This window comes from Channa argus, chromosome 8, assembly GCF_033026475.1.
Source record: "Channa argus isolate prfri chromosome 8, Channa argus male v1.0, whole genome shotgun sequence".
In the NCBI taxonomy this organism is placed as follows: domain Eukaryota; kingdom Metazoa; phylum Chordata; class Actinopteri; order Anabantiformes; family Channidae; genus Channa; species Channa argus.
Window position 1 is genome coordinate 2,239,738 of NC_090204.1, and position 26,009 is coordinate 2,265,746.

General features: G+C 38.4%; 1 protein-coding gene across 1 annotated transcript in view; it reads left to right on the forward strand.

Annotated features, from left to right (window-relative positions):
- The first annotated feature begins 3,922 nt into the window (after nt 1–3,922).
- znf644b (zinc finger protein 644b) overlaps nt 3,923–26,009 on the forward strand; it is a 30,369-nt gene continuing 8,282 nt past the window's right edge. The window contains exons 1-2 of the mRNA XM_067513906.1: nt 3,923–5,172; nt 21,623–24,304. Of these exons, the coding sequence (XP_067370007.1) occupies nt 21,637–24,304 (2,668 nt within the window). The 5' untranslated portion in view covers nt 3,923–5,172; nt 21,623–21,636. The remainder of the gene's footprint in view (nt 5,173–21,622; nt 24,305–26,009) is intronic.

A 26,009-nucleotide genomic window follows, 5' to 3' on the forward strand; every position in this document is an offset into this window, starting at 1 on the left:
ATCCCATTAGTGGAATAGTTTACAGAGGAGCCCGAGCAGGCCTTGTTTGTCTTGTGTGATTACTAACTCAAGTGGACTGGCATGTTCCAAGAGGCCACATTCTGAGGCGAACTCATCTAACACATTTGAGGCAACGGCCCCGATAACAAGGCAGACAGGGGTCCCACCATAACCTCACTGTTACGCAAAGCAGCATGTTATTCTTTTGTGCAAAAGCATTAACTTAACAACAGAACCAGGGTCATCCACCATTCTCTTTATAGAGCAATCATGGGAGGCAAAATTGGCTTATTGAAATAATGAGCTTGCACATACAACATCTGACACTGGCTCCCAAGACTTCTCTCATCTTTGAAGAGAACAAACACATCGGTGAAACTTTAAGCATTCTCTTTATTTCTCTTCCTCACATATCTCGTGAAATGAAAACAAATATCATCTCAGACTCCAAAGCTCTTCTCGTCTCCAGTGTACAAAACTAATCAGCCTGTGTTAGCAGCACAGTTGCTTTCAGCCCCCAAAGTGAGGCAACATGAAAGAGAAGCTCAAAAGATGGCTTCATCTTTGCAATTTGTGTCAATCTGGCTTGCTTTAGTGTGTTTACAGAGAGATCAATTCCCAAACTCCAAGGTCCAACATTGTCAAAAATAAATTATTCAATAATGATAACCTTAAACTTTCTGTTTTGCCGTAATTGCCTCTGTAATATTCTTCCAGATTTTTTTCTTCTTTGCAAAATAGACATGACATGAATCAAAGCAGTGCTGCTTGTTTATTTCACAGTGGTGACAAAACAAAAATTTTTAATGACTTTAACCTTCAGCTGTCCACACATTTAGAAAAAAGAGGCCTTTTGCCTGTCTTCTAATGAATCCCAATGTCTACACAATTTTAAATGACTTTGGTGGCTGATTCAAAAAGAATACAATAAGTTCGTACAGATTAGTTTTCCTCCCCCACTACTTAACTCCTTAAATCAGTCCGAGGCCAGCGCCGCAGCACCCACACCACTCTTGTATCCACTCCACAACTAAGACCTGTTTAAGATCTTGCACAAGCACTAGGATGTGAGTATCTGCGCTTCACATGGCTCATCAATGAATTATAGCCCACTGCTTTCCAAAAGATACCACTCTGTGAGTTCTGCTTAGCCAATGAAAAATTACATCCACATCAAAGAAGTCCTCCTAAAAGAGCAAGTTTAGAAGAATTAATATTTGATAATGCTGAAAGCTGCATAAGCACACAGGCAATGAGTGCCTGATAATCTCTTAAGAATATTAAAAGCCCTAATATGCCATATTTACTGATATTAAGCATTAAAACTGCATATAAAATGCATTTAAAAATCGTTTTGCATATCAAAATGCAATTTGTGAGCAGTGATTTAATGCTAGTTAGTAAGACTCTTATCAAATGGTGGAAGAGGACACAGCAGCCTTCCCTCTGCCACCTTGTGGTCATTTGATCCTGCTGCAGGGTTGCACAGAAGAACAGGTTTTGAATGCCATGCAGCACATGTCAGGTACACTGTGTGCACATGTGCAAAATCTGTAGCTGTTGTTAAAAGTGAAAGGGGTAAGTGTTGCGTTCTGAACATAATGATCATAAAAAGTAGGACTATTCAATTTGCATAATGTCAAAGGTCTGTTCATTTTTTGGATGACTTTTAACATAAATAATAGCAAAATGTTAGCATTGCCCTATTATGTTGCCACTTGAATGGAATAATATCATTGAATGTATTTAGGTACAATTTAAAATGTGTACAAGCAGTTTCTACTACTCCAATTCATTTTGCTTATATTTTAGTTGAAATCATATATGATTTATATTAATGAATCACTAAAACCTGTTTTAGCTGCAATTACAATATTTTTCAAACCAGGTTTTTTACTTGAGCTTACCAATGTTACACAGTGAAACTGCTTAGTTAACTGCAGTAAAGGGCTTTTTTACTAATGCGACTTGATAAATACATTGAATAATGAATATCGCTTATATTTCTGCGCTGACTGTTTTCTGTTTGTTTGTTATTTAGAATAGATGCACTTTAGGGTTGTCATTTACAATAGCTTACCTTTAAAAGTTATTATATAGTATTAAGTATTTTAACAGAGAGTATAAAACCTTTATCTGATGGGACATTATGAGCTTTTGTACAATTTAGTTTTTTGTTTTTTATAGTTGCACTTGGACAATTGTAAAAAAAGAAATGTTCAGGGAAAAGCTCATCACTGGTTCTCAGCTCTTGAAGACATGGTAACAAAGCTCAATTTAAACAAGAAGAAGAGCTTTAAAATAGTAGAGAGTGGCCAGGTATTGACATGGAATTCATACTGAGTGTCCTTCATTTGTGACATTCATCAATGCAGCTACAGAGAGACGGGCTACAAGAAGATGAATGGGACTTAGTGAACTCAGTAATTCACATACTGTCTTGTGCCCTGTGATTTAAACGGCTTCTCTGCTTCTCTTTGTTAACTAGCTTCAGCATAATGATGTAGTTTTCTGTGATGTTCCAACATCATGGCTGGAGGCAGGAGTTTAGTCAGCATCGTGCAGGATCAAGAAAAAAAAGTGAGCCACTGAAAATGGAGAAAAATGGCTTGCAGTACCCCAAGGTAGGAAATAAATTGCAGACGATAACTTGTGAAGTGAGGCACAAACAGCATAATAAATAGTTTGAGATTTTTGCTCTCATTTTGCAGAGCAAAATCAAACTTTGGAGTGCACAGTTGGCAGGCCATTAAAAGAATTACTTCATGCTCTGAAAACAGAGGGCTTGTGTCAATTCCTATATCTCACACAAAAGACAACGCACTACTTGGAATTACTTTGTGTTTTCTGCCATCTAGGTGGGTACGAGGATAAGCTCAGATCACAGTGAGGCAAGCACAAATACAGTAAGTGACTTGGAAACAGCTTTAAAAGAAGCATATCTCTATTGAATAGGGAGCTATATCTAGAGTTAATCCACACTGGCATGGAGTAGATAAATATTTATGCACAAATATTTATGTCTTACAGTTTCTCAATATATCAATATTAATGATTCATGATCTGCATTCCACACATTTAATAATTTAGCAAAAATAAATAAGTCATGTTTTGCCCACTCTATAAATATTCAACAGATCTGGAGAAATTGTAGTTGTCTGCAGACTATTTCTTGTTGATAATAGCAGTCACGTTAGCAGCGTACATTCAAACATTTGTTAGTTGTTTGCTTAATGCAATCAATATTTTATTTGTTTATGAATATGAGAATTACCACTCCAATCACCCAGAGCACACACCACACACACAGACTCATGTTCCTTGATGTATTGATCAAAGATGTACTATTACACACAATGCAATTATATTATACAGGGATTATATACGTTTACCTCAGTGTGTTTGTGCAGAATAAAGACTGTATGACACAATTTAGGTGAACTTAAAGTGGAGTTATGGCCACCTCACAGAAGCAACAAAAGGGAAATCAGATTAGTTTAGAGTCGTGGCAGTCAGATATAAAGTTAAACATGCTTTAGGTGTGTGTTTCTGGACAGTTCATGAAAAATCATTTTAAGTAGGAAAAGAAAGTCTCAACAACACTAAATGATGCATTCAATGAATAACACCTCTTCTAAAACACAATGACCATGAAATAATGATATAATTTTCGAAATCATTGACTGGTACAATATTCCAGTGGAAATGTGAAAAAAACACTTTGAAAAACATCTTTGGCAAGAAAAAGTCATGCATCAGTATTAATAATGCATTTTCAGCATGCATTCTAAATCATTATTCTACAATTTAAATGAGGGTTAAAGCTCACTGCTTTACTTGTACAAGAGCAATTGAACATTAAATATACAACAGTAGCATAGTTTTACCAGTGAAACTTGCAAAGAATCCATTTTGAAATTGAGTCAAGGGTTGTTAACCCTTTCCCTCCTGTCCGTCTCGTTCCATGTGGATGTCACTGTTGAGGTTTCCATTTTGCCCTGTTTACAAAAGACTAAAAGACAAACTATACTTTGTGTTTATTATTAGGGTCATGGTGGATGGTGGAGCAGTACTGGAGTGCATTATGTGGTGGTTATAATGTTTTGGCCACTGTATTTAAAACAAATAATCTTTATACAGTGCACTACAGTATAAAATTGCTGATATTATAACCTTTCAAAAGTAGAATAGTAGAATTCATGGCAGGGTTGTTGTATTGGATTGTACTAGATTATAGGTGTTGTGGCTGATCTGTGTATTTGTCATTTACATTTACTCAAGTACTGTACTTAAGTGCAATTTTTGCAGTACATGTACTTTCCTGAAGTCTTTTAACTTTAGGCAAATTTTACTTTTACTCCACTACAATTTTTCCGCTTTAGTTACTAGTTACTTTTTGCAGATGTTGATTCTTAATACCAATTGTAATGAACTAAGAAATGACGATGTATTACTATGGATTAACCACCTGTCCGTGCATAACTTTGGCTTTAGTTTTTTGAATACTTAAAGTGCGTTTTCTTTGCTATAATTTTAATCTTTGAGAATGTTTTAAATCAATCTGGACTAGACATCAAATGTGGGAATATTAAAAAAATACATCGTTGTCTGCGGGGAGGGGTTGTACTTTTATACTTCATGAGCAGCATTTTACTCGATTAAAGGGCTTTCGGGGTAATTGTATTTATAGTGGAGTATGTTTTTAGTCAAATATGTGCAATTTAACTTAGGCTTTGTTTTCTGAGTACAGCATTAGGAAGTGAACAACCCCACAGTAGAGGGAGGCCGCTGCCCCCCTGCTGCCCCCTGTAGATCCGCCCCAGCGTGTGATAAGGCTACAGTTCAAGGTCACGCGCCTTATTAACACAAATTGCAAAAGTGTCCTAATCAAAAGCTCGTGTTGTCCCATTCATCCCCTTTTTTATCACTGTAGCGAACCTACTTCTGTGAGCAGAGGAACTAAAGGACGTGCAGTGTGGTGTGGGGTCGGTGTGCAGTTCGGGTGACGCTCATTTCTCTACGTCCGCCGTGAACAGCCCGCTCCTCTGGACCAGGACCGAAGTGCAGCCTGCAGCTGGTTGCCAGCAAAATGGCGACATCTTGATACAGGCAAGGACGAGTGACGGCGTCAAGTGCGATGACAAAGTTGAAGACATGAGCCGTCGTCCTGAGGTAGGTGTTGTTAGAGCCCGCTGTGCGCACGGATACACCGGACCCGGGGACGGTCATTAGTCTCTGCTGTGTCCCTGTCGTAGCTGGACAGGACGCTCCCACAAGCACCGCAGTGTCTGAGAAATGTGAAACGTGCAGCTCCTTGGTCTCATTTCAACCTAACATTAAATCAGTGTGGGCAACGTGAAGTCGGCTCCCACCCGACGTTGGTGTTGTGCTGGAGTCTTCTGTCGCATAGCCTGTCAAAATAAAGTCCCAGCCAGAGGAGGTAGTAGCTCTCTGCGTCTGGCTACTACGTTTGAGCACTTTGTAGCCAAGTTTGAATAAGGTTTGTTGCTACGATGATACTTTGTGTCGGAAAACAGGACGCAAGAACTTGTTTTCTTTGGCTCTAAATGCCATTAGAAACGTGTGTTGTGAGAGTGGGGTGAATGCAGTGTGGTGCTGTGGGGAGATAATCCCCAACAATCAAATGGAGTTGTTTCAATGGGAAGTGGAGGAACAAGACAACAGAACATGACAAATTACATTTTAAAAGTACATTTGGATTTTGATGAAGTACTGTCATTCAGAATAAGACTTGTTCACATGATACATAAAAGGTCGGGTGGATACGAAGTGGTCTGGGGAGTCGCAATCTACCTGCCACAAGGTTTATCACCTTGGAGACAGGGAAGGGCCCAGTAAATTTGCGAGAGAATCTTCTGCTTTCCAGTTGGAGAGGGAGATCAAACGAGACCTTTTGCGCCACTCGGTACGTAGGTGCTGGGGTACAGTGTCTTTTGGCCCGTTTCTGATTGTTCTGAACTGAGCAGAGTAAGCACTGGTGGGTTCTCCTTCAGGCCAGGTCACATTGTCTGACAGAGGTGAAAGCAGATGGAACAGGGGCCTCCCCTTCCTAAAATTTCAAACAATGGAGGCTGGTTTCCATAGACTCCTTGGAACGGAGTTAACCCTGTGGTAGAGGACGGTAATGAGTTGTGGGCATACTCAACCCACACCACATTCCTGGCCCACGAGGTGGGGTCCCAACAGCAGAGATGTTGAAGTCTGGTCTGCGGCTCTTGGTTGAGGCTCTCTGATTGACCGTTAGACTGTGGATGGAATCCTGATGAGAGGCTTATGGATATTCCAAGCAACCTGCAAAATTCAGCCCAGAATTTGGCTGCATATAACGGACCTCGGTCTGATACTATGTTAGTAGAGATTAGAAATGATAAATTCAACAATTCACATGCTTCCTAGAAGTGGTCAGGCTGTGGCCCAGTACTATGAAAAGTGATAGGAATGCTGCATGTTTGTGCTCCACAGGGTGTTTTCACCGGAGTTGCCTGTTTAGACCTGCTCTCAGGGGTTTTGCACTTTCTTAGGCAAACATATCACTATTAAGACATAGAATTTGCTAAGATTGCATTAAAAAAACAGCGTGACCCCTCCCAACCTCTCTGTGTAAACCTGGCTGTGTCAAACAATAACTTCTATTTACTGCATGATGTAGTGTGGAGAATATCTGTTTTTCTCACAGATATATTTGATGGAAAAAAAAATACAGCTTCAATTAATAAAAAATGAAATATAAGTAATAGCTTTTTAGAATGTTTGTGTGTTGAATGTTTTAGTGGCGTAGCCAGTTGTATTCATTATGCAGGGAGCGTCCTGTGAGATTGATTGTTGAAACAATAAATAGATATAAATGACTACTCTGTTTTAGGCTTGGATTTTAACTATGAAGACTGTGTCTTTTGTTAAAAAGGATATATCAATACAAACACCAGAGAGTTGTCTAAGGGAGAAAAAGCAAGCCTCAGCAAATGTGAGAAAAGAGGGATAAGCAACAAAAGATATTGTATAAACACAGGGCATAGTCAATACAGCAACTAGGAATATTCTGAAAAAGAAAGTAACTACTGGTGTACTAAGCAAGATATACACAACAGGTCATAATAGGAAAACAACAACAAGTGAAGACAGCACCATTGTGGGGGCTGTGAAGAAAAACCCAAAACAAGTCAGTGCCATCACCAAAACCGCCCCACAGAGCAGAGGTGAAGGTATCACAATCCACCATCGGAAGAAAACTTCATGTGCAGTAATACAGAGGCCACACAACAAGATGTAAACACCTCATCAGCAGTGACCATTAAAAAGCCATGTTGGGATTATGGCAAAATAGTACAGAGACGGCCCGAAAATGTTCTGGAACAAAGTCTTATAGACCAATGACACCAATATTAACCCGTACCAATGTAATGACAAGGCCAAGAAAAGACACCATGCATGTCTCACACGAGCAGTTGTGATGTCACAATTGGCGCGTGCACCAGGGGCTACTTGAGAGAAGGCGAGTAACAAACTATTTATTGATGTCACTGCAAACAAGCGATTTGGAGCCAGATATTAAGTTTAACCTACTTTAATTTACATTTAAAGTGTCTGTTCCAGTACTTTTGAAAGCGATTGGATTTGATACGAGTTCATTGTATTAGACATGGACTAAAGCAGTGGTTTTGAGTTGGAGGGTAGAATGAAGCAAGGATGATGCTTAATAAAAATTTGCTATAGCTTTTCTCAAATTGGGGTTTTTATTGAAATTATTATGGGCGTTAAAGAAAAGTGAAAGTAAATGAGATATGAAACACTCAACAGCATTCATTTCTGGGACTGATACTGTAGATTTCACTTTGTGGTTGGTGGCGTACACATTATCTCTGGATGTTTTTAAATTTATTTTTAGAAATGCACACTGACAGGCAACTTTACTGGGTGCACCTGTTCAACTGCTGGTTAATGCAAATATCTAAACAGCTTATCACATGGAAGCAGCTTGGCATATTTAGACATGTAGATATGGTCAAGATGATCTGCTGAAGTTCAAACTGAGCTTTAGAACCGGGAAGAAAGGTGATTTAAATCACTTTGAATGTGGCACGGTCTTTGGTGCCAGATGAGTATTTTAGACACTGATGTCCTGCTGGGATTTTTGCACGAAGCCATTTGCAGGGTTTACAGATGATGATCTCAAGAAGATAAAATATCCAGCGCGTGGCAGTTCTTCAGGAGAACATGCGTTGTTGATGCCAGAGAAGAACCCGACTGGTTTGAGCTGATAGAAAGGCAGCAGTAACTACTCGTAACAATTGAGGTATGTTGAATATAGGTCACAACAAACCACGGAAGTTCAGCAGTGTTAAAGTTTAGATTTTACACTAAAGCAAATGGTGCTTCAGCGTATGACATCACTTAATCCTTTACCAAATTGAGTGACAGAAGACAAAGCAAGTGTAGGGGCAAAACTAGGACTCTATTGTTTCTACTGTAAAAAGTGTGCTTGTGCATCTTGTCCTGGTCAACTTCAAGAATAGAAGTTTTGCAAAATCAAAGTCTAGACCTACATAAGAGAGACCATTACTCCCTGCAGGTGTCTAAGGGTGAGCTTTACATGGCTATAGGAGGAAGTCAGCCAGGAGCTTAACAGCCCAGTGCAGGGTTTACAGCATTAGTATACCACTGAGAGTAAAGGAGTCAACCGCTCAACTAAATAAAACAGATGGTTGAGGCATGTTATCCACAAATTGATTATATGTCACTTGACAAGGTCAAATATTTTAACCAAGTTGCCTGAAATCCCTGAATGCTCAGCATAGCAATAGCAGTTATGCGTGTTCTGTTGGCAGGCTGGCTGCTTACACAGCTATAAATGAAGACACCTGGGACTACTTAAATGGGAGTACACTGGCCTGAATTAGCAACTCAGCTGAGGAACAGCTGCAGAGATGAGGTATATTAGTAATCAGGTGGGTCTACCAAGAATAGGGTTAGAGGTATTCAGAAATATATCAAAGCTAAGGAAATAAGGGCCACATCTTTTATATCATTAAATTACCTTTGGGATCCAATTGAATTAATAAATTCACAAGTAAATAGTGATTTCTTCTTGTGCAGCTTTCTGTTTTTCCCTCACACAACATGAAAACATAAATGCCGTTTGCCATTAGGGCTACAACAAAAAATATTTTCATGTTCAATTTGTAAGGAATTGTGAAATATATTTTGTCCCAATTTCCCCGAAGCTAAAACGACGTCAGTATATGGTGGTTTTGTCTGGCCAACAGTCCAACAGCCAGTTTACTGTTACATAAGACAACACATTTGTGCAACTGGGAAATTTGGGGAATTTATGCCCAACAATGACTGTAAGGATGAATTGAAGTCATTTATGATATATTAAATTAATTGACGAATCGTATATTAAATCCATTTTCTGTAGATTTTACGTTTTTGTTTTCACTTTTTAATATCAGTGTTTAGGAATTTGAATATATTTAATTAGTTGTAGCAGTTTATTTTTGTCAATTTGCTTATTTGCTAGTAGTCCAAATTTATAATTATTATATAGCTAATCATATAAAACAGAAAAAAGCAGCATGTAGTCGCATTTCACGCCTTCAGGTGTTACCACACCATTCTGTGGCCATTATCTGTCGCTATCACCACCATAGCTACGGGCCAGTAGGTACCTGCTAGTAGGCTTAGTAGGTCATTATTATGCAAAATATATATTTTTTGCTGCAGTGGGAATGGTTTTGGCACAGAGAGATCATAGGGTGGTTTAAAATACAGAAATACTAAATAGTAATGTGTTAATGATATGAAACAGGACAAAAATTGCTGCTTGTTGTTTTCCTACAAACCCTATGAACTCATAATGACTGATAACTGACCAGTAAGTGGCAGGATGATGCTAGATTTGGCTGTGTTTTTAAGAGGCTGTAACTAGGCTGTAACTAGACCCTGGGTGTTTTGGAGTCTGAAAAAACAGCTTCACATTTAATTATATTGAGCTATTTTCTAAGCACTGATAAAATTGAAGTCCACTGCTTGCGCACTACTTGTGTTGGGGGTCTCAGAAATCCTAGCTCTTAAACATGGCTGTGATTCATGTTGACACCACCTTCTCAAATCATTAGAGTTTTATATCATTCGGCTCATTAGAGGACTAACGATTAGTTTGACAAGACTGGTGCTGAATTGACCTGAAGTTACAAATGTTTATATATAAGTTCACCATGTTGGATCAGAAACTGTATAACTCTTTATGATTTACTTTTGACAAACAATATACAACAGTATTCATATATTAATGTGTAGTGTATATGTATAACCAGTGTATATACACATAAATCATCTGGTGCAGTTTGGTTATGTATTTATTTTGTCACTTCTCTTAAATCTGCAGGGTTAACATTTACTTTTGCAGTAACTAAACCTAATCCTTCTAGTCATTTTACTTTGTAACAAATATATTGTTCAAGAAACGTTTTTTAGGTATAGACCTTAAAACTGTGGCTGAATTTGGGCAGTTGACAATTTTCTCCGAGGCACGGTGTATCAGATGTGACGTTGGAAACTACACTGGAGGCGTTTTCCTCTTTGAATTGTGTAGTGCACTGTTTGATGTCTTTAAAGTTGTACATTACTTGCTGTTTGTCGTCCCTGTTACAGGTGTGTGTTTTTTATTTAACTTCAACATGGACACATTGATCGGTAGTTGTTTTATCTTGTTACAAACTGCACTACATTAATATGCACATGAACTTTCTCCAGTCTGACAAATGCAAATGATATTAGTAGAATATTGTTTCTTATTAGAAGTGATATTATCAGTTCAGGCTTCATGACTCAGACAAGAATCACAACATGGTGACATGCAGTGAAGCGACAGACGTTTATAATTTGTGTCAAATAACCACTGAACTGAAAAGAAAGTGTCTGATCAGGTAAAGCTGAGCTCAAAATGAGTGTTGATTGTGTTTTCATTGAACAGCAAGACAATGTGTGTTATGTGGAGTCTAATAATCTTGTTAGCATTATCATTATTATAATCATAATGGCAGAGCATAAACCTAAAATGTGACCGTATGTGATGAGGTGTTATCATACAGAGGCACAGTTGTATGTCTCCTTACCAGCTTAACACCTGAAACTGTAGCTCAGATGTGTGAAATGCTCTGAAACTATAGCTGGGTGTGATTACCAGTCAAATTAAATCTGAGATGTCAGTTACATGTGTCAGTGCTTCCACTCCTACACTTGGCATGTTGGAGAGAGTGACAAGCTGGCTGTTGATTATTTTCCAGTGTGAAACAGAATCACTGACACACAACTGGTGTTTACAATACTCTCTAGTCTTTGTTTAATTCTCTTAAAATCTAGGTCAGTTTACTTGTGTGGCCGTTTTAATGATTTATTTTCATGTAAAAATGGGAAACATTCTCAACGCATGCTTTAGGCTTCTGAAGATATTTAGTATTTCCTTATCTCAAGTGACAGTAATAAGAATATGATAAATATTAATATAGTGAACTTAGCCTCTAGAAAATCGTGATGGATAATTTTCAATATTTTGTTACAAAACATTGATTGATAATTGAAGTAAACATTAATTGTAGCCATATTCGTTTTGATTTCAACACTTTGAACTGCACCATGTCTACAACATGCTTTTCTTCCAGGGACAAATACATTTCAATTCAGTAGCAGGTATGTTGTGTTATTTTATATAATATACATGGCAGTGTAATTTCAGAAAGGATTAATTAACTTCATTACATCAACAAAACTTCACTTGGAGCCTTGTTACATGATATTAACTTCATGTCATCCACATTTGATTCAATTCATAATTTTTTTGACAAAAAAATCTGTATCAGCCATCTAATGTTAATTGGCAAACTGCTAACAACAAGTACATTTTTATGTGGCCGAATGCATCATTTTTGACATTTCATCAGTTTTGTTACATATATGCACAGCTGCATTCTTAATTTCACCTTTTGCACTTACCATATTAATTAATATTAGGGAACTTTCCCTGCTGCTCCTGTATCAAACAGTGGAGATGTGAGAAATTCTTCCTAATTTGTGACGGTAGGTCTACAGAGGAACATACACTATGCATTCGTATGGTTGTGGTTCAGCAAGCAGCTGTAACAGACTATAGATCTTGAACATCAAAACTTGGATTTCCATTCTACCTTTTTCATGTTTACAAAGATTAATTCCCCCTAATTGAGGAATTACATGTTAATTTAATGGAGTCCTTGTTTTAAAAGAGACATAAGAGCAAATTTATTCAAACTCCTGGAAAGGGAATAGTTTTTAAGGAGATAAAGATTTAGACTACCTAAATCTTTGATCCACAAACGGTTGGATGAAGCAGCAGATGTCCACGAACCATTTTGCTGTTCAGCCCCTGCAGATAAATCCTCTTATTATCCCCTTTCACGTATGTTATGGACCATTTCATCCACTAAGGGGCAGAATATGATCACTGATACTCAAATGCCTTACTTTAATGAGTGATACAAGCAACATCTGCCAATGTGGAAATCATTTTAAATAGAACATATGATGAAATAACTCAATGTTGAGAAAGTGATATAATAAAAAAATCTTAATATTGCTGTCACGACTACAGAATGTATTTATGTACTTAATAAAATTTTATTATTATTATTATTATTATTATTATTAACAACAATGTAATTGTTATAATGTATTATTATATTATTATTATTATTATCAAGTGAAGATACAAGTTATTTTGCATGTTGAGAATAACCCCCGTCCCCACATTGTTTGTCAGTTAATTGTATTTTATGTTACGAAGCATGTGAATCCAAATTACCAGTCTACCGAAAAAGTTACCTATATTTATGTCAAGCCAGTTACTGTACATTAAATTCAGGAATGATGTCAAATCAGTATGGTCTTGCATTAAACCATCTGAACATTTACAAGTCCAAACAACCCCTACTGTATCTTTGAGGATTCGGAATAATGAGTTTCTATTGTAGCTACATGAGCTGTGAGGCGGCTCACCCGCTCTGTGATACCTAGGTTGAGCTCAGCACTTCCCTCATTAATTTCCCATTTATTCTCAGAGTTGCATGTGATATTTTAGAGATTTGAGCATGCGGGGCACAGGTTAGGCACAATTATGCTGACAGAGGGCTTTCACAGACATCGTCAATGAAATCTGGAGTATAGGATTATACAGGTAGAAAGTTATATAGTGATTAACCTTCTTTTTAGTCCCCCTGGTGATCTCTAAGAGGCAAATCCACCTCCAATCAGCTGCTGTCAGGTATATTTCTCCACTGACCAATGACCTTCAAAATGATGAAGGCATTCTTTCTTCTTCTTATGCTTCTGAAGCATTTACCTGCTCTTTTAGGTAGTTCAAATTCTCCGTTATATTCTTCTTTAGTGTTCAGGTGTCATGTATTCAGTAGTAACTTATAGGCAACTTGTGGAGTTTTTGACCACTAAAAGCCCTTTGGACCATTGTTTTAACTCTAAATGTAAAGACAAGTTAGTTAGTTTGCAACAAAACTCCACAGGGCTTGTTTTACTAAGATGCTACCTCTTTTTTTGCAGGAACGCCCTCATTACATTCACACAATTATCCACATTTGCACCCATAGCATTTGGATTTTTCTGATTTTTAAATCCTGCTAGTCTAGGAACTAAAGCTTGCTTCTCTTAACATTAGGTTGCCACTGCTTTGGCACTGCCCCTGCAATTGCAACCTGACTTAAATAAAGTCATCATTGTAACTGATTGTTGTGTTGTTTTTCTGCATTAGTGATAAGATTAATCTTATGCCAGTGCATGTCAGCTACGTTTCATGGCTACAGGTGCAGCTGAAAAGATTTGATGCACATATCACTGATTTTTCAGGACAAATTATAAGGAGTAAAATGTAAAAATGTAAAATTAAAAACACAAATGTGTACACAGATTAACTTTTTTTAAATTTAGTGTAATTTTGTTTATTACTGCACTAAGTCTTTTTTAATATTAATGTATAATAAAAATAATAATTGAAACAATTTTACTCAACAAATTCACTTGTTTTGTGAACTAGCTAGAAATAAATGTCATTAATTTCAAACAGAATAAACATTTTTTATATTACATTCAGGAAAATGTCTCTTGATATGAAAATGTGGAAACAGGTAAAATAATTAAACTGCTTCAAAAAACATTTCTTGAAGGGGGATTTTATGGTGTGTGGATTGAATATGTTGACGTGTGTAGGGTTGTGTTTATTTGTTCAGATTATTGCCGTAATGTCAGGGTTACAATAATTAAAGTTATGTTGGCGGCAGGAATGAAATACTATATTCATTTTGTATAAACTGAAAAGCTCTGGTAATCTGTTAATTATATAGAAGAGGGGGTGAAATCTCAAATGTCACAGTTGTTAAGCAGCTTTTAATTAATTAAATGTATTGATACCATAATCAGTTATTATGCAAAGACATGTAACGCTATTTTACAATTGTCATTCATCCTTTTTTCTCCAAATGCAGCATGATTGTTGAGGCCACTTCTAGCCACCAATATTTTTCTTTTTTGTGCAATTGTACAGCATCGCTGCAGAAAACAGGCTTCCATAACAATAGCAGTTCCTCCCCTCATCCCTCAAAGAAAGGACATTTTTGAGCCCCCTTTGATTTGGCCCGATTTGTTTTGATGTGAAGAGTGAGTGGTTTTTAAAATCTCCTTAACTCCCCAGGCCTGGCCCAGCCTCCCACAGGGCTAAAGACCGTAGACTGGCCTGTGTTGAATAATACAGACGCTTGCAAGGTGGAAATGAGGAGGAGGGCAAGGGGTTAGACATGGGTGCTGCTTTTACATTACTCCCTCATTGATAAGATTGTATTAATTGGTATGAATAGAGAGGGTTTTCTCCCTGTCCTTGTATACATTTACTATTATACTCATTAGCTTCCCGTTGCCTCCCAGCTAGTTTCTCCTTCACATCCCCCTGGGGTCTCCTGGGAGGCAATTTGCATCTCTCCGTGGTGTCTCTCTGGGGTTATTGAGGAAATATTAGCCCCTTTTCTTCTGAGGCTGACCCTTTGATTTATTTGGAGCTAGAGCTGATAGAGTGACACTCACATGTTAATGACTGGCGCGGATACAGGCCCCTGGTGCAAGACGACTCATTGATCGGGGTTGAAAAGGTACAATTGACAAGCTTCTCTGAATAATTGTCTTACATACATCTGTGTGTATGTGTGAGTGTGTTTGTGGACCTTGGCAAATGACAAGGGAATCCCACTGCTGTCAAGGCTACAGCACTCAAGCTGTCCACTTTCCCTGATAGAGTTAGATAAATAGGCTTTTGTTGGCCTCTGAATTCCTTGTGACTTTTTGACAGCCACAGTTTTGGTGTTTTCATAGGCTTGCTACTTCTTTTTCACTCTCAGCTCTGCTATTCATGTCATCTCTTTGACCCCTTATGATCATAGCTGTGCTTATTTTAGCCATTTCTAGGCCTCTAAGCCCAATCAGAGACAAATAAAATGACACATTTGATCCAATTTCTGTTCCTGCTCTAATAATAGAATTCAAGGTGACTACTGAAAACTCACTTTGGTTGCCATTAGTGACTACAATGCCCCTGCACTCTGTGTTTCACCCCCGTTCCTGCCATGGTGCACTCATGTTTTAAAGAAAGATAATGAGAGATTTCATCCTAATACCTGCAATGCTTGACATGCCTCCAAATTTAAGCTCACTGATGTCTGCTGTGCAATGTGGAGCCTGTCCTCAATTTGGAGAACAGTTTGACACCGACTCCCTTTCATCTCAATGGTCACATGACTATGACAAAGTGGCAGCAACAAAGTTTGAAGTGTATGTGTATGTTTTTCATATATATATATATATATATATATATATATATATATATATATATATATATATATATATATATATATGCGCATTTTATTTTTTCCATCTCATGCGAAATGGAAAGTATCAGAGTATGTGTAATCATAGCAACAACTTCTGTCTTGCTTAGTATTTATATACTCGCTGTTATATGGTAATATAACATTTAATAAAAGTCAACATCCTAACTGCCACTAAATAAAAATACCCTACGCTGCAATCGCTGCATCTTCTCTGCATACTTATACCAGATTAGAGGTTATGTATATCAATTGCTCAGCTCATGCATATTGTTATGAAGTAGAAATGCAGGAAATGGAAATGTGCCATTTCACCGAGTCGGCACAGCTTGCCAAAAGTAGGCAAGTGGGTTGTGCTCGTGGTTATGGTCGGGTTTGTTTTCCTCTCAGTGTTGGGAGATGAGAAGTCATGTATCTAAACAGAGCAGATATGATGTTTATGAGAGCCATCTGCTTGGCAGCCCTCCTGTGCCCACTGCCCTCCTCAACGTGAGAGAAGCCTCATTAAAATGGTCACATGCCTGAGAAATTTCGAACTGCTGTGTTTTCTTTTTTTTTTTTTTTTTCTTCTTCTCCCTTTTAAAGGGAGTAGAATTTAAAGCTAACAAAGCCTTGGGAAATCCCCATCAGACATCTCTCCCTTAATCCATTTAATTTTGAAAGGTATTGTTTAAAGCTTTAAAGTTTATATCGTTTAATCCCCCTCCAACACTACGGGCAGCAAATGAGGCCGTGTCAGCAGCTTGAACAGATATAATCTACTCCACACAACAGAAAATCCTCCTTCAAGACAAGGTTGCATGGGTTTCCTGTGAACTCACTGTTTGATGTTTCTACCTGCTATTGAACATGACTTCTGTCTTAACCCAACTGTCACTCGCTCCCTGTCCCCTTTTATCACTCCGAATGTTCTCGCTTCACCTTTTTTCATCAGTAAATCTACCATCACAGCCATTTCACTTGTTCCCCTTCTTCGGGGGAGGGGCGTAAGGTGAAGTTTGTTGTGGGCAGGTTCAGGGGGGATTTTATTTGCTGGAGTTGAACCTTGGCCAAAGAAGAAGATTGTTTTGGGTTTGTGAGAATCTCACCTGTGGTTCAAGGCACTGCTCTCTGCAGTTTGACCCTTGTCCTGTCTCTGTCAGTCTGTTTGTGGTTTTTGTCTCCACTGGGTGTGCAAGCCTTTATTGACCATGCCTCCACAGATTCCTTTTCAGCTGGATTTCTATATAGGATTGTAGTTTGATAGTTGAGGAAATGTTGCTTACATGGTGATAATTAGGAGACAAGATTCATATCAGTCTAATATCCATGGACAAAAAATGGGGACCTGATCACAGAGAATGGGTGGACCCCCCTCCAACCCGTTCATAACTCATAATTGGTCATTTCACATTTGTTTGTGAAAGTTTTGTGTCCGTTTTTTTTATAATTTAGTCACTTTTTAATCATTGCATGTCTACTATTTTATGTTTTGCATATATTATTAATGAATTCATTTTTTGTGTATTATCACTTTTGCATGCTTCCCAGTCATTATACATTATTTACATATACTTATAAGTCGCTTCGGATAAAAGCGTCTGCTAAATGTAAATGTATTTATTGCAGCTTTATGCTATATTTTGTATTAAGAGATTCAAACAATATATATATAAGCAGTAACTACAGACGCTCTGTCCCATGTGCCCCCCTGACCTGCTAGGTCCCTGGGCCACTGTCCATTTAAGCCGTTCACTAATCCTAAATAAATACGTCTTGGCAACCTCTTTTCCACTAACCTCTTCAATCTCTCATTTAACTTGTATTTATTGTAAAAAATCTATAATGCTTTTTTGCGACACTAAATCCATATTTAAGACAAATAACCATTCGATACAACATTTGCTATTAGGAATTGCTATCTTTTTGGTTTTAACAGAATTAAATAATTAACGGTACTTTGTAAGTAAGTAAGCAGAATCGATTGGAATTGTCTGATTGGATGAGAGGTTGAACGTAACTCAAGAACATTAGGAAGTGAATATCTCTACAATGCTGCCAGTGCTGTACAGTGTGGGTCACAGCCTTTCCACATTTAGATTTAGGTTTTGGAACATAGTTCTGCTTAATAATATTCAAATGAACTTACATACTGGAGCTTTAAAAATGTGCATTAATATTTAAATTCTTCTTCTTAGAAATAGCACAGTTTCTTTGCAACACATCACCTATGGTACTCGTTGTTTCCTTTAGTGTATAATTTGAGTCATATAACTCTCATATATGTATTTTCACTCAAGCAGTAAATTACATTGTTTAGTTATCAAAGGCTTTGTGTAATTACATATGTGCAATTCAGGATGACAGGGCTGATAGTGTCTGCACAAGATGCTGGCATACATAATCACAGCCAAAATCCCATTAGGGAGAATGTAGACCATTATTATGGAAATGACCTTTGGGTGACAAGATTTCAGTGGGATAAAAGAGTATGTAATCCAGACAAAGACAGTGTGTGAAGCCATTCTCTCTGTGTTTTTCTCCTGTGCAAATTTAAGATTTTTTTTTTATTTTTTTTTTAAGAAGTTTCAAATTTTTGTGCTAAACAAGCCAGTTAGTCACAAGTCAGATTTGGCTTGTGGTGTTGTACTACTGCTGTTTCATATTGTGAGCAACTGCAGGGCTACAATCGCAGAAGAAAAAAAACATTTTTTTTTTTTTCCTTTGGTTGTGTGTTTGTTTTTTGGTGTGTGTGGCACCTTCTCTGAAACAACATACTCACCTTGGGATTACTGGGAGTGTCAAGCTGAATCTGAGTGTGTTTGTTTTGAGCCACACTTTGATACTTTCACACTAAAGAGGCAGCTTCATAAATTCACATTGTGTCAAATAAATCAATAGATCCCATTAGCTGAGGAAGTTGTGTAGTGCAGTACTTGAGGGACTGTGCTCCCCCCTTTTTCAGATATTTCTCCAGCAAAGGAAATGGCAGATGAATACAAGGTTGGCTACTGATCCATACAGACAGCTCCAGCAGCTGAAATGGTTTGGCTCACTGGTCCCAGTTTGTCTTTAGCACTGTCTCCACTGTGCTGCCAGCCTGGGTCTTCCACTGAATGAATTTGCTTAGACATTCGCAGCCTTCCAAGCCTACGGCGCCAAGCTGCTCAATTCGTTTGTTGTCTTGTTAGACTTTTTTTGCCATTAATTTACTTTGTAAGATGGAAGCAGTACCACAATGAATACTGTATGCTGCATGTATGTATGTATGTATGTATGGATTAATATTATGAATCTCTGCTATATTGGCCAACAGGATTTTGTCGAATTTGTTGTTGCAGCTAGCAATTATTTTCACTTTCTGTATGATAATTGTCATTTAATAATAATTGCCTACTACATTTAAGAAAAAAGTGCTAAATGGGGTTTTGTTTTGTCTCGCCAAGAATCCACATCTCGAAAAAATCAGTTTACAATGCCTTGTAGCTACGATAGCTCTAGTAGTGTGCACAAGACCTTTAAGTTGATCTTAGAACAGTGCTTTTCCCCTGCACTAATGTCATCATGACTTGTCTCTATTATGATTTGTACTTGCTGTTATTCTAATATATGCTTAAAGGATATTGCGCAACGTTGTTTGAACGTTCACCTAGGTTAATGACACAAATCAACCCCGAATAAAAACCTAGGAGAGCGTTATGGCATTTTCATGTAATTAGACGTGCACAGTGGAGAATGGCAGGAAGATGAAAGAGAATAGGGCATGACATGAGCTGGAATTGTGAGCCAAACTCTTAAGCCATTCTGATGTAAGTACACGACATGTTTCCCAGCCCACCAACTATAAGAATATGCTGCAGGAGATCATTTCCAAACTTTAGTTGATCACATTGTTGTTGTTAGTTATTTAGAAATGCCTTTATTGTTACGTCTATAGATTTCTAATTCTAATGGCAATCAATTAATCATCCTTGCAAAAGTTTTTATCTACTATTTTTAAAGCTTATGTCGGTAAACATGTTGTTTGTTGGGGTTTGTCATGATTTGCATAAAAAATATAGAATATATTGCTTGTCTGTTTTTCTGGATTACATGCAATTATACATAAGAACCCAATAACCTTGCGAGTCAACAGTTTGCACAGATAATTGTAAGAATAATTTCTGTTATTTCAAGATGCAAAATACAAATGTAGGTTCTGAAAAAAAGTGAAGCTAAGTGGAAACAAGAAAAAAGTTTTAAAAAATCTACAGCACTGCTCAATAAATAACTGAGAAGTCTTTTAGTTTGTTTCTATTATCTGTCTTCAGAACGTAGCAATGATGATGCTCTTAAATCTCATTTACCCAGCTGAAGAATGAGGCAAGTATCTAGGGGAAAATACCAGACAGGGTTAGTAAAAGCTCATAGCAGATTGATCTGTGCATACAGCTTAACTGTATTAAAGCTCCTAATGCCTGTAAATATCTTCAGGCAAGGTAAAGTCAGCCTTTTAACATTGACTAAATGAAGTAAATAGAAGCAAATGCATTTTAAAAAATTGCATTTCTGCTGAAGCTCTGTTTGTTATATATAGAGGCGAGTTGCGTGAGCTGGCTGCTAATGAGCCTTGCACATTTTAAACCAAGATATTTTGATGGTTTTGCCACCCTGCCGTTTGGGGGTAACACTGAAGTTTGCTTTAAATTTAGAGCGTCTGTTCCCTCTTCGAACCTCTAACACCACAACAGATGGGGAGAATATGGAGCTTGGAAGGTTTTACCTCTGAGGTGGTAACAGTGAAGCCACTCATTAACACTGAATTTACCACTTCGTTAGCAATGCAGCTTCCTGTAGAGAGCGACCAGCCCTGGATGTCAAATCCACTGAGCATACGTTTTAAACTAAACCAGCTTTGGTCAACACAGTGTAATCTGTGATAACATGTGCCATAAACATGTTACATTTTATCAGCAATATAATACAAAACCATCAGTTTGTTTGATCATATTAAGTATGAAATAGAATTGGAAAATATAAATGCAACTTAAATGAAAACATTCATAAAAGAATTACTGTGTCTGTCCATGTGTATGCGCAAAGATGCATGTTTTCTTTGTGTGGGTCTGTGTTTGTGTTTTAGACAGATTGTGTGCCTGCCAATTTGTCAGGATTCAAGTAACAACAGTCTCATGCTGGGATCTGTGTTGGCACCATCACAGAGTGATAAGACGCAATATGATCTCATTGGAGGTGTACTTTGTTCCCATGGAAATTGGTCAATTTTAGCAGACGACTGAGAACTTTGGGTGGAGAAGCAGGAAGGTTGTATCCCAGAGGTACGCTCACATAATTAAGCATCCTCACCAGGGTATTCAGGGCTAACAGCAGGGTTTGTTGTGAATAGAGGTGGTGAAAGAGGGTGTTGAAAAATCATAATGTGGCACAGAATAATACCAGTCTCATTTTACGGAGCAGTGGGAATAGCCCAAAAACTATTTCTTTTTTTTTTTTTAACGGAACCACATTGTCAGTGTGAATGAGAAAAAAAAAGGTAGATTTTATTATACCTGTTGTGCTACAGGGTTTCATTTTGTAATTTACATCTGCAGTTTTTCTCTTGACAGTTTTCTTCATATTGTTGAGTGATTAACCTGGCTTACTTGAACTGATTGGGGAAAATAGAGCATACTCAGTAATTTTGATATTGTTTTTTATTATTTCAGAAAGCATCGCTACTATGTCTGATCTTAAGCCAAGCGCACAAGAGGACAAAGATGCAGAAACAGCGTCTGACAGTCCGGGTCGTACTCAGGAGCCATTACAGAGTCACACATTCTCCCTGAAGAACAATGCTGCAGGTCTGTCCTCAGATGAACATGAAAACCCTTTAAATGGAACCCAGCCGAATCCATTTGTATACAGCAGTGTCCCTGCTGTTCCTCATGCAGGCAATTCATTGCCTTCAGGAGCACTTGTTAATGGACCTGGTTCACACCCCACCTCAGAGGTACACTGTGTCCTGAACAAAGGCACTGTTTTATCCAACAATGTCCTGGATGCCGTGTGGCAGGTGGAGAAGGACACAAGCCCCGAGGTGTTACGGCCACCTAGTGAGCTTCAATCAGACGCTTGGAAGAACACAGCGGGGCCCGCCGTAAAAACACTGGCCACACAGCCAAGTGTCAACACGCCACTGTCTCACTCGGAGGAGAATGAGTCTAAACTGGCCTGTTCCACACTGTCAGGCGACAGTGCTGAGCAAATGCACATTAGCCAACCTCCGATAAAACGGACAATAAAAACAAGATCTCAACAGGGTGTGGAATGGTCAGAAAGCACCACGGATGATTATCATGATGCTGAAGTAATCAGATGGGATTCAGCAAGAGAGCGCTTCCTGCTTACTGACAGAAGGCTGGAGACTGAAGTGAGGCACCGCAGACACAGGAAGCACAGTACACATGTAAAAAGCATGTCAGGTTCTCTAGAAAAGGTTACCAGCGGCATAAATCATACCAGCACACTTTTCTGCAGCAGTGATGATGTTAAAAAGGTTGATATTGCCAACAGAGATGATTCTTTATGTAAACATTCCTATATGAAATATCCTGTTTTGCCAATCAAAGATCTTTCTAGGACCACAGCATTAGACTCTGATCGCCGTATTTATAGCACAGTACAGGAAGGCTGTAATGAAAAAAACGACCCTGAAAATGAAGGCAATTTCAGTCCAAAAGTGGAACAACCGAAGACAGAGCAACTTGAGCAAGATCCCCTTTTCTTTTCATGTACAATATGCAAAGTTAATTTCAAGGAAAAAAGGCATTTCCATCGACATATGATGTATCATTTAGACAAGCATAATCAGGTGAACAGTGAGAATGATTCACAGCCCTTTATATGCAGGGAGTGTGGGCGTTTTTTCTGTGATAGAGACTCCCTCACGAGGCACATCATTATTCACCAAGACAGGCTTGTTAAACTTACTGAGGAAATCAAAGATATCAAAAATACTACATTTGAAGACATGGCCACCACAGAGCCGTGCCCTCAGTGTATATTTGGCTGCAATTGCCCTAAGATTATTGTCCAGCATGCCACAACACACGATAATCTGAAGCACTACTACTTCTGTGAGCAGTGTAATTACATTACACTGACACAGCAGGCACTTGAAGCACACTTGCGTGTTGTGCACCTCAACACACACCAGCCTCAATTCAGGAAAATGCCTCCTGCTAATGATGCAGAAGAAACAGACCAAATTCAGTTTCAGTGCAAAATGGGGGTTTTCACTAGCAGAGACAAAGTAATAGTGGAAAGACATTCTGAGCAGCACCCACACTACAGTAATTATAAAAAGACGTTTGCGGACCACCCTGGAATTTCTCTGGGAAAACCAAAATCAACTTTTGGAAAACCAGCTTCTTTCCCCGACAGCTCCAGCAAAAAAGGGGGCTCTTGCATTCAAAAGTCCAATGACAAACAGTTAGACCCTTCAAAGATCAAGTGCCATGTTGGTTCCACCAAAAACAAGCTGTTACCATCTTTGTGGAGGATTGACAAGCATGGAAAATTACTCCTACAACCAGCAGAAAAATTAGACGTGGCAACTGATCTCACCTGTGTGGAAGAAGATGCGGAAAACAATGACTGCAAGGCTTTTGGCAGCTTGAAGCAGGCAAACTGTGCTGCTGATTTTACAGCCAGAAATCTTAAATTAGACCAGATGTTCTGTCAGGGTAGGAAAAACGACCCTGCTAGCGAGAGTTTACAAGTGCAAGCAAACCAACATTCTCCATCAATGAGTAAAATGTCAACACCTTTGCATAACACTATTGACAGTTTGAATGGTAATACATTGCCAAAGCTCAGCCAGAGGCTTAAGAAACAGTCTGCAGTTAGGGAGTTAGAGAAAGGCAGGGAGGGCAGCAGTAACTTCAGTAAGGACACCGGTGAAGCTACAGGCAGCTTCTTGGAAAGCAGCAGGAACGAAATGAATCCATATGCTCGGGGGTATTTCAGAAAGAGGCAAAGGTTTTCAGGGAAAGTCCAAAGCCCACACACACTTAAAGATGAAGAAGAGGATGACTGCAGTGACATAGAGCAACTCATAATCAAGGAGGAGTACATCGAAGCAACAGTGTCTGATAATACCTGTGCGCCTACAAGTGACAACTTTAACGTCTTCCCCTTACAAGTGGCAGAACACAAGCCCTGTCCGTACTGCCCCGCAGTTTTTGAGTCCGGAGTGGGTCTGTCAAATCACGTGCGAGGGCACCTGCATAGAGTTGGCTTGAGCTACAATGCTCGGCACATGGTTTCGCCCGAGCAAGTGGCGTTGCGAGACCATCAGCCAAGAATCCGAAGAAGGATCACTTCTGGCATGAGAAAATTTAGAAAAGGTACAAATTATGTTTCAATTCTTGTTATAAGTAGGTAGATGCTATCAATACTACACACAGTAATGTGCAACAGTAAATACCACCTTATTTTGAAATGGCAAAAAGATCCTTTTTTTTTCAACATATTTTATGTGCAGTCATTTTAAGTTTTAATTTATTGACGTGGATGCAAACCTTTACACTTTTTTTGTTACTTCTGATGATTAAAGAACATTTGTAATAGCTAAATGTAAATGGATGCAAGTACAATTTTTTTTTACACATGACCATAGAATATAGCACCTTATGCAGCACTTCCCCCCTAGATTTGAGACAAGTAAAAGTCTAAGTCAAGGAAAAAACATCAAAGCAAAGTCCTATAAAAGTATAGGTAAACTGTGACTGACTGGTTTTTCCTGTTATCCACGTTGCCCTGGGAGATTTAGGGATAGCTGTAAATGACGACATCTGGTTTTAACCTTGGTTTTTAGTCAGTGATGACTCTAATCATTGGTGAAAAGGATATATATCAATAGGCCATTGAGACCATTGATCTGTCTATGGGAGAAAGGAAAGCCATTTTTAATTTGGCAGCTGAGCAAAAAACAATAGTAGTTGTTGCACAAACATTAGAAAGAAACCATCGGTGTACTGAGCAACATATAGCAACCTTCAATTTGGTGGTTTCGGTGAGTTGAAGACATAAGACAGTTATTGCAAACTCGGGATATTAAACCACATTTTGTTTATTTTAATTTACTTTTGCTCATTTAAAATCCAGGTCATATAATTCAAAACGTGTTCAATTCGTCAACATGTAAATACCAGGAAATAAAAGATGAAAACATATCTTAGAATAATGTTTTTAGCTTAATCCCAAATGTATTCAGTGTCCAGCAAAAACAAATAATTTGCCATTTCAGTACAGGAGACAGTACGTCTACACTCACCTGGCACTTTATTAGGTACACCTTGCTAGTACCGGGCTGGGCCCACTTTTGCCTTCAACCTGCTTTACTTATTCATGGCATAAATTCAAAAAGGTGCTGGAAACATTCCTCAGTGCTTCTGGTTAATTTGGCGTGATGGCATCATTTGCTGCAGCTTTGTGAGGTGCATAGCCAGTATTCCACCACATCCCAAAGGTGCTCTGTTGTATTGAGATCTGGTGCCAGCAGAGGCCATTTTGAGTACAGTTAACTCATTATCATGTTTAATAAAGGAATATGAGATTATTTTAGCTTTGTGACATTTAGCTTTGTTTCATGTAGTTTACGCCAAATTCTGACTCTGCCATCTGAATTTCGCAGCAGAATTCAAGATTCATCAGTCACAGTCGCCTGTCTATCAGCACGAAACAGTCTGGCCATTCTCCTCTGACCGCTGGCATCAACAAGGCATTTCTGCCCAGAGAACTGCCATTCACTGGATATTTTCTTGAGATGGGTGTGTGTAAAACTCCCATTAGAACAGCAGTTTCTAAATTGCCAGCTTCAAATTCACATAATTTACCTTTTTTTTCTCATTCTGAGCAGCCAGTTTAGACTGCAGGAGATAGTTTTGACCATGTCTACATGTGCAAAATGCACAAGTTGCTGCTGATTAGATACTTGTGTTAACAAGCAGTTGAACAGACATACCTGATGTACTCACCGGTTCAGTGTATTTGAACCGGTGAGTTCATGTACACTGTTGCCATAAAGTTGGAATAAAATATTTTTTACCT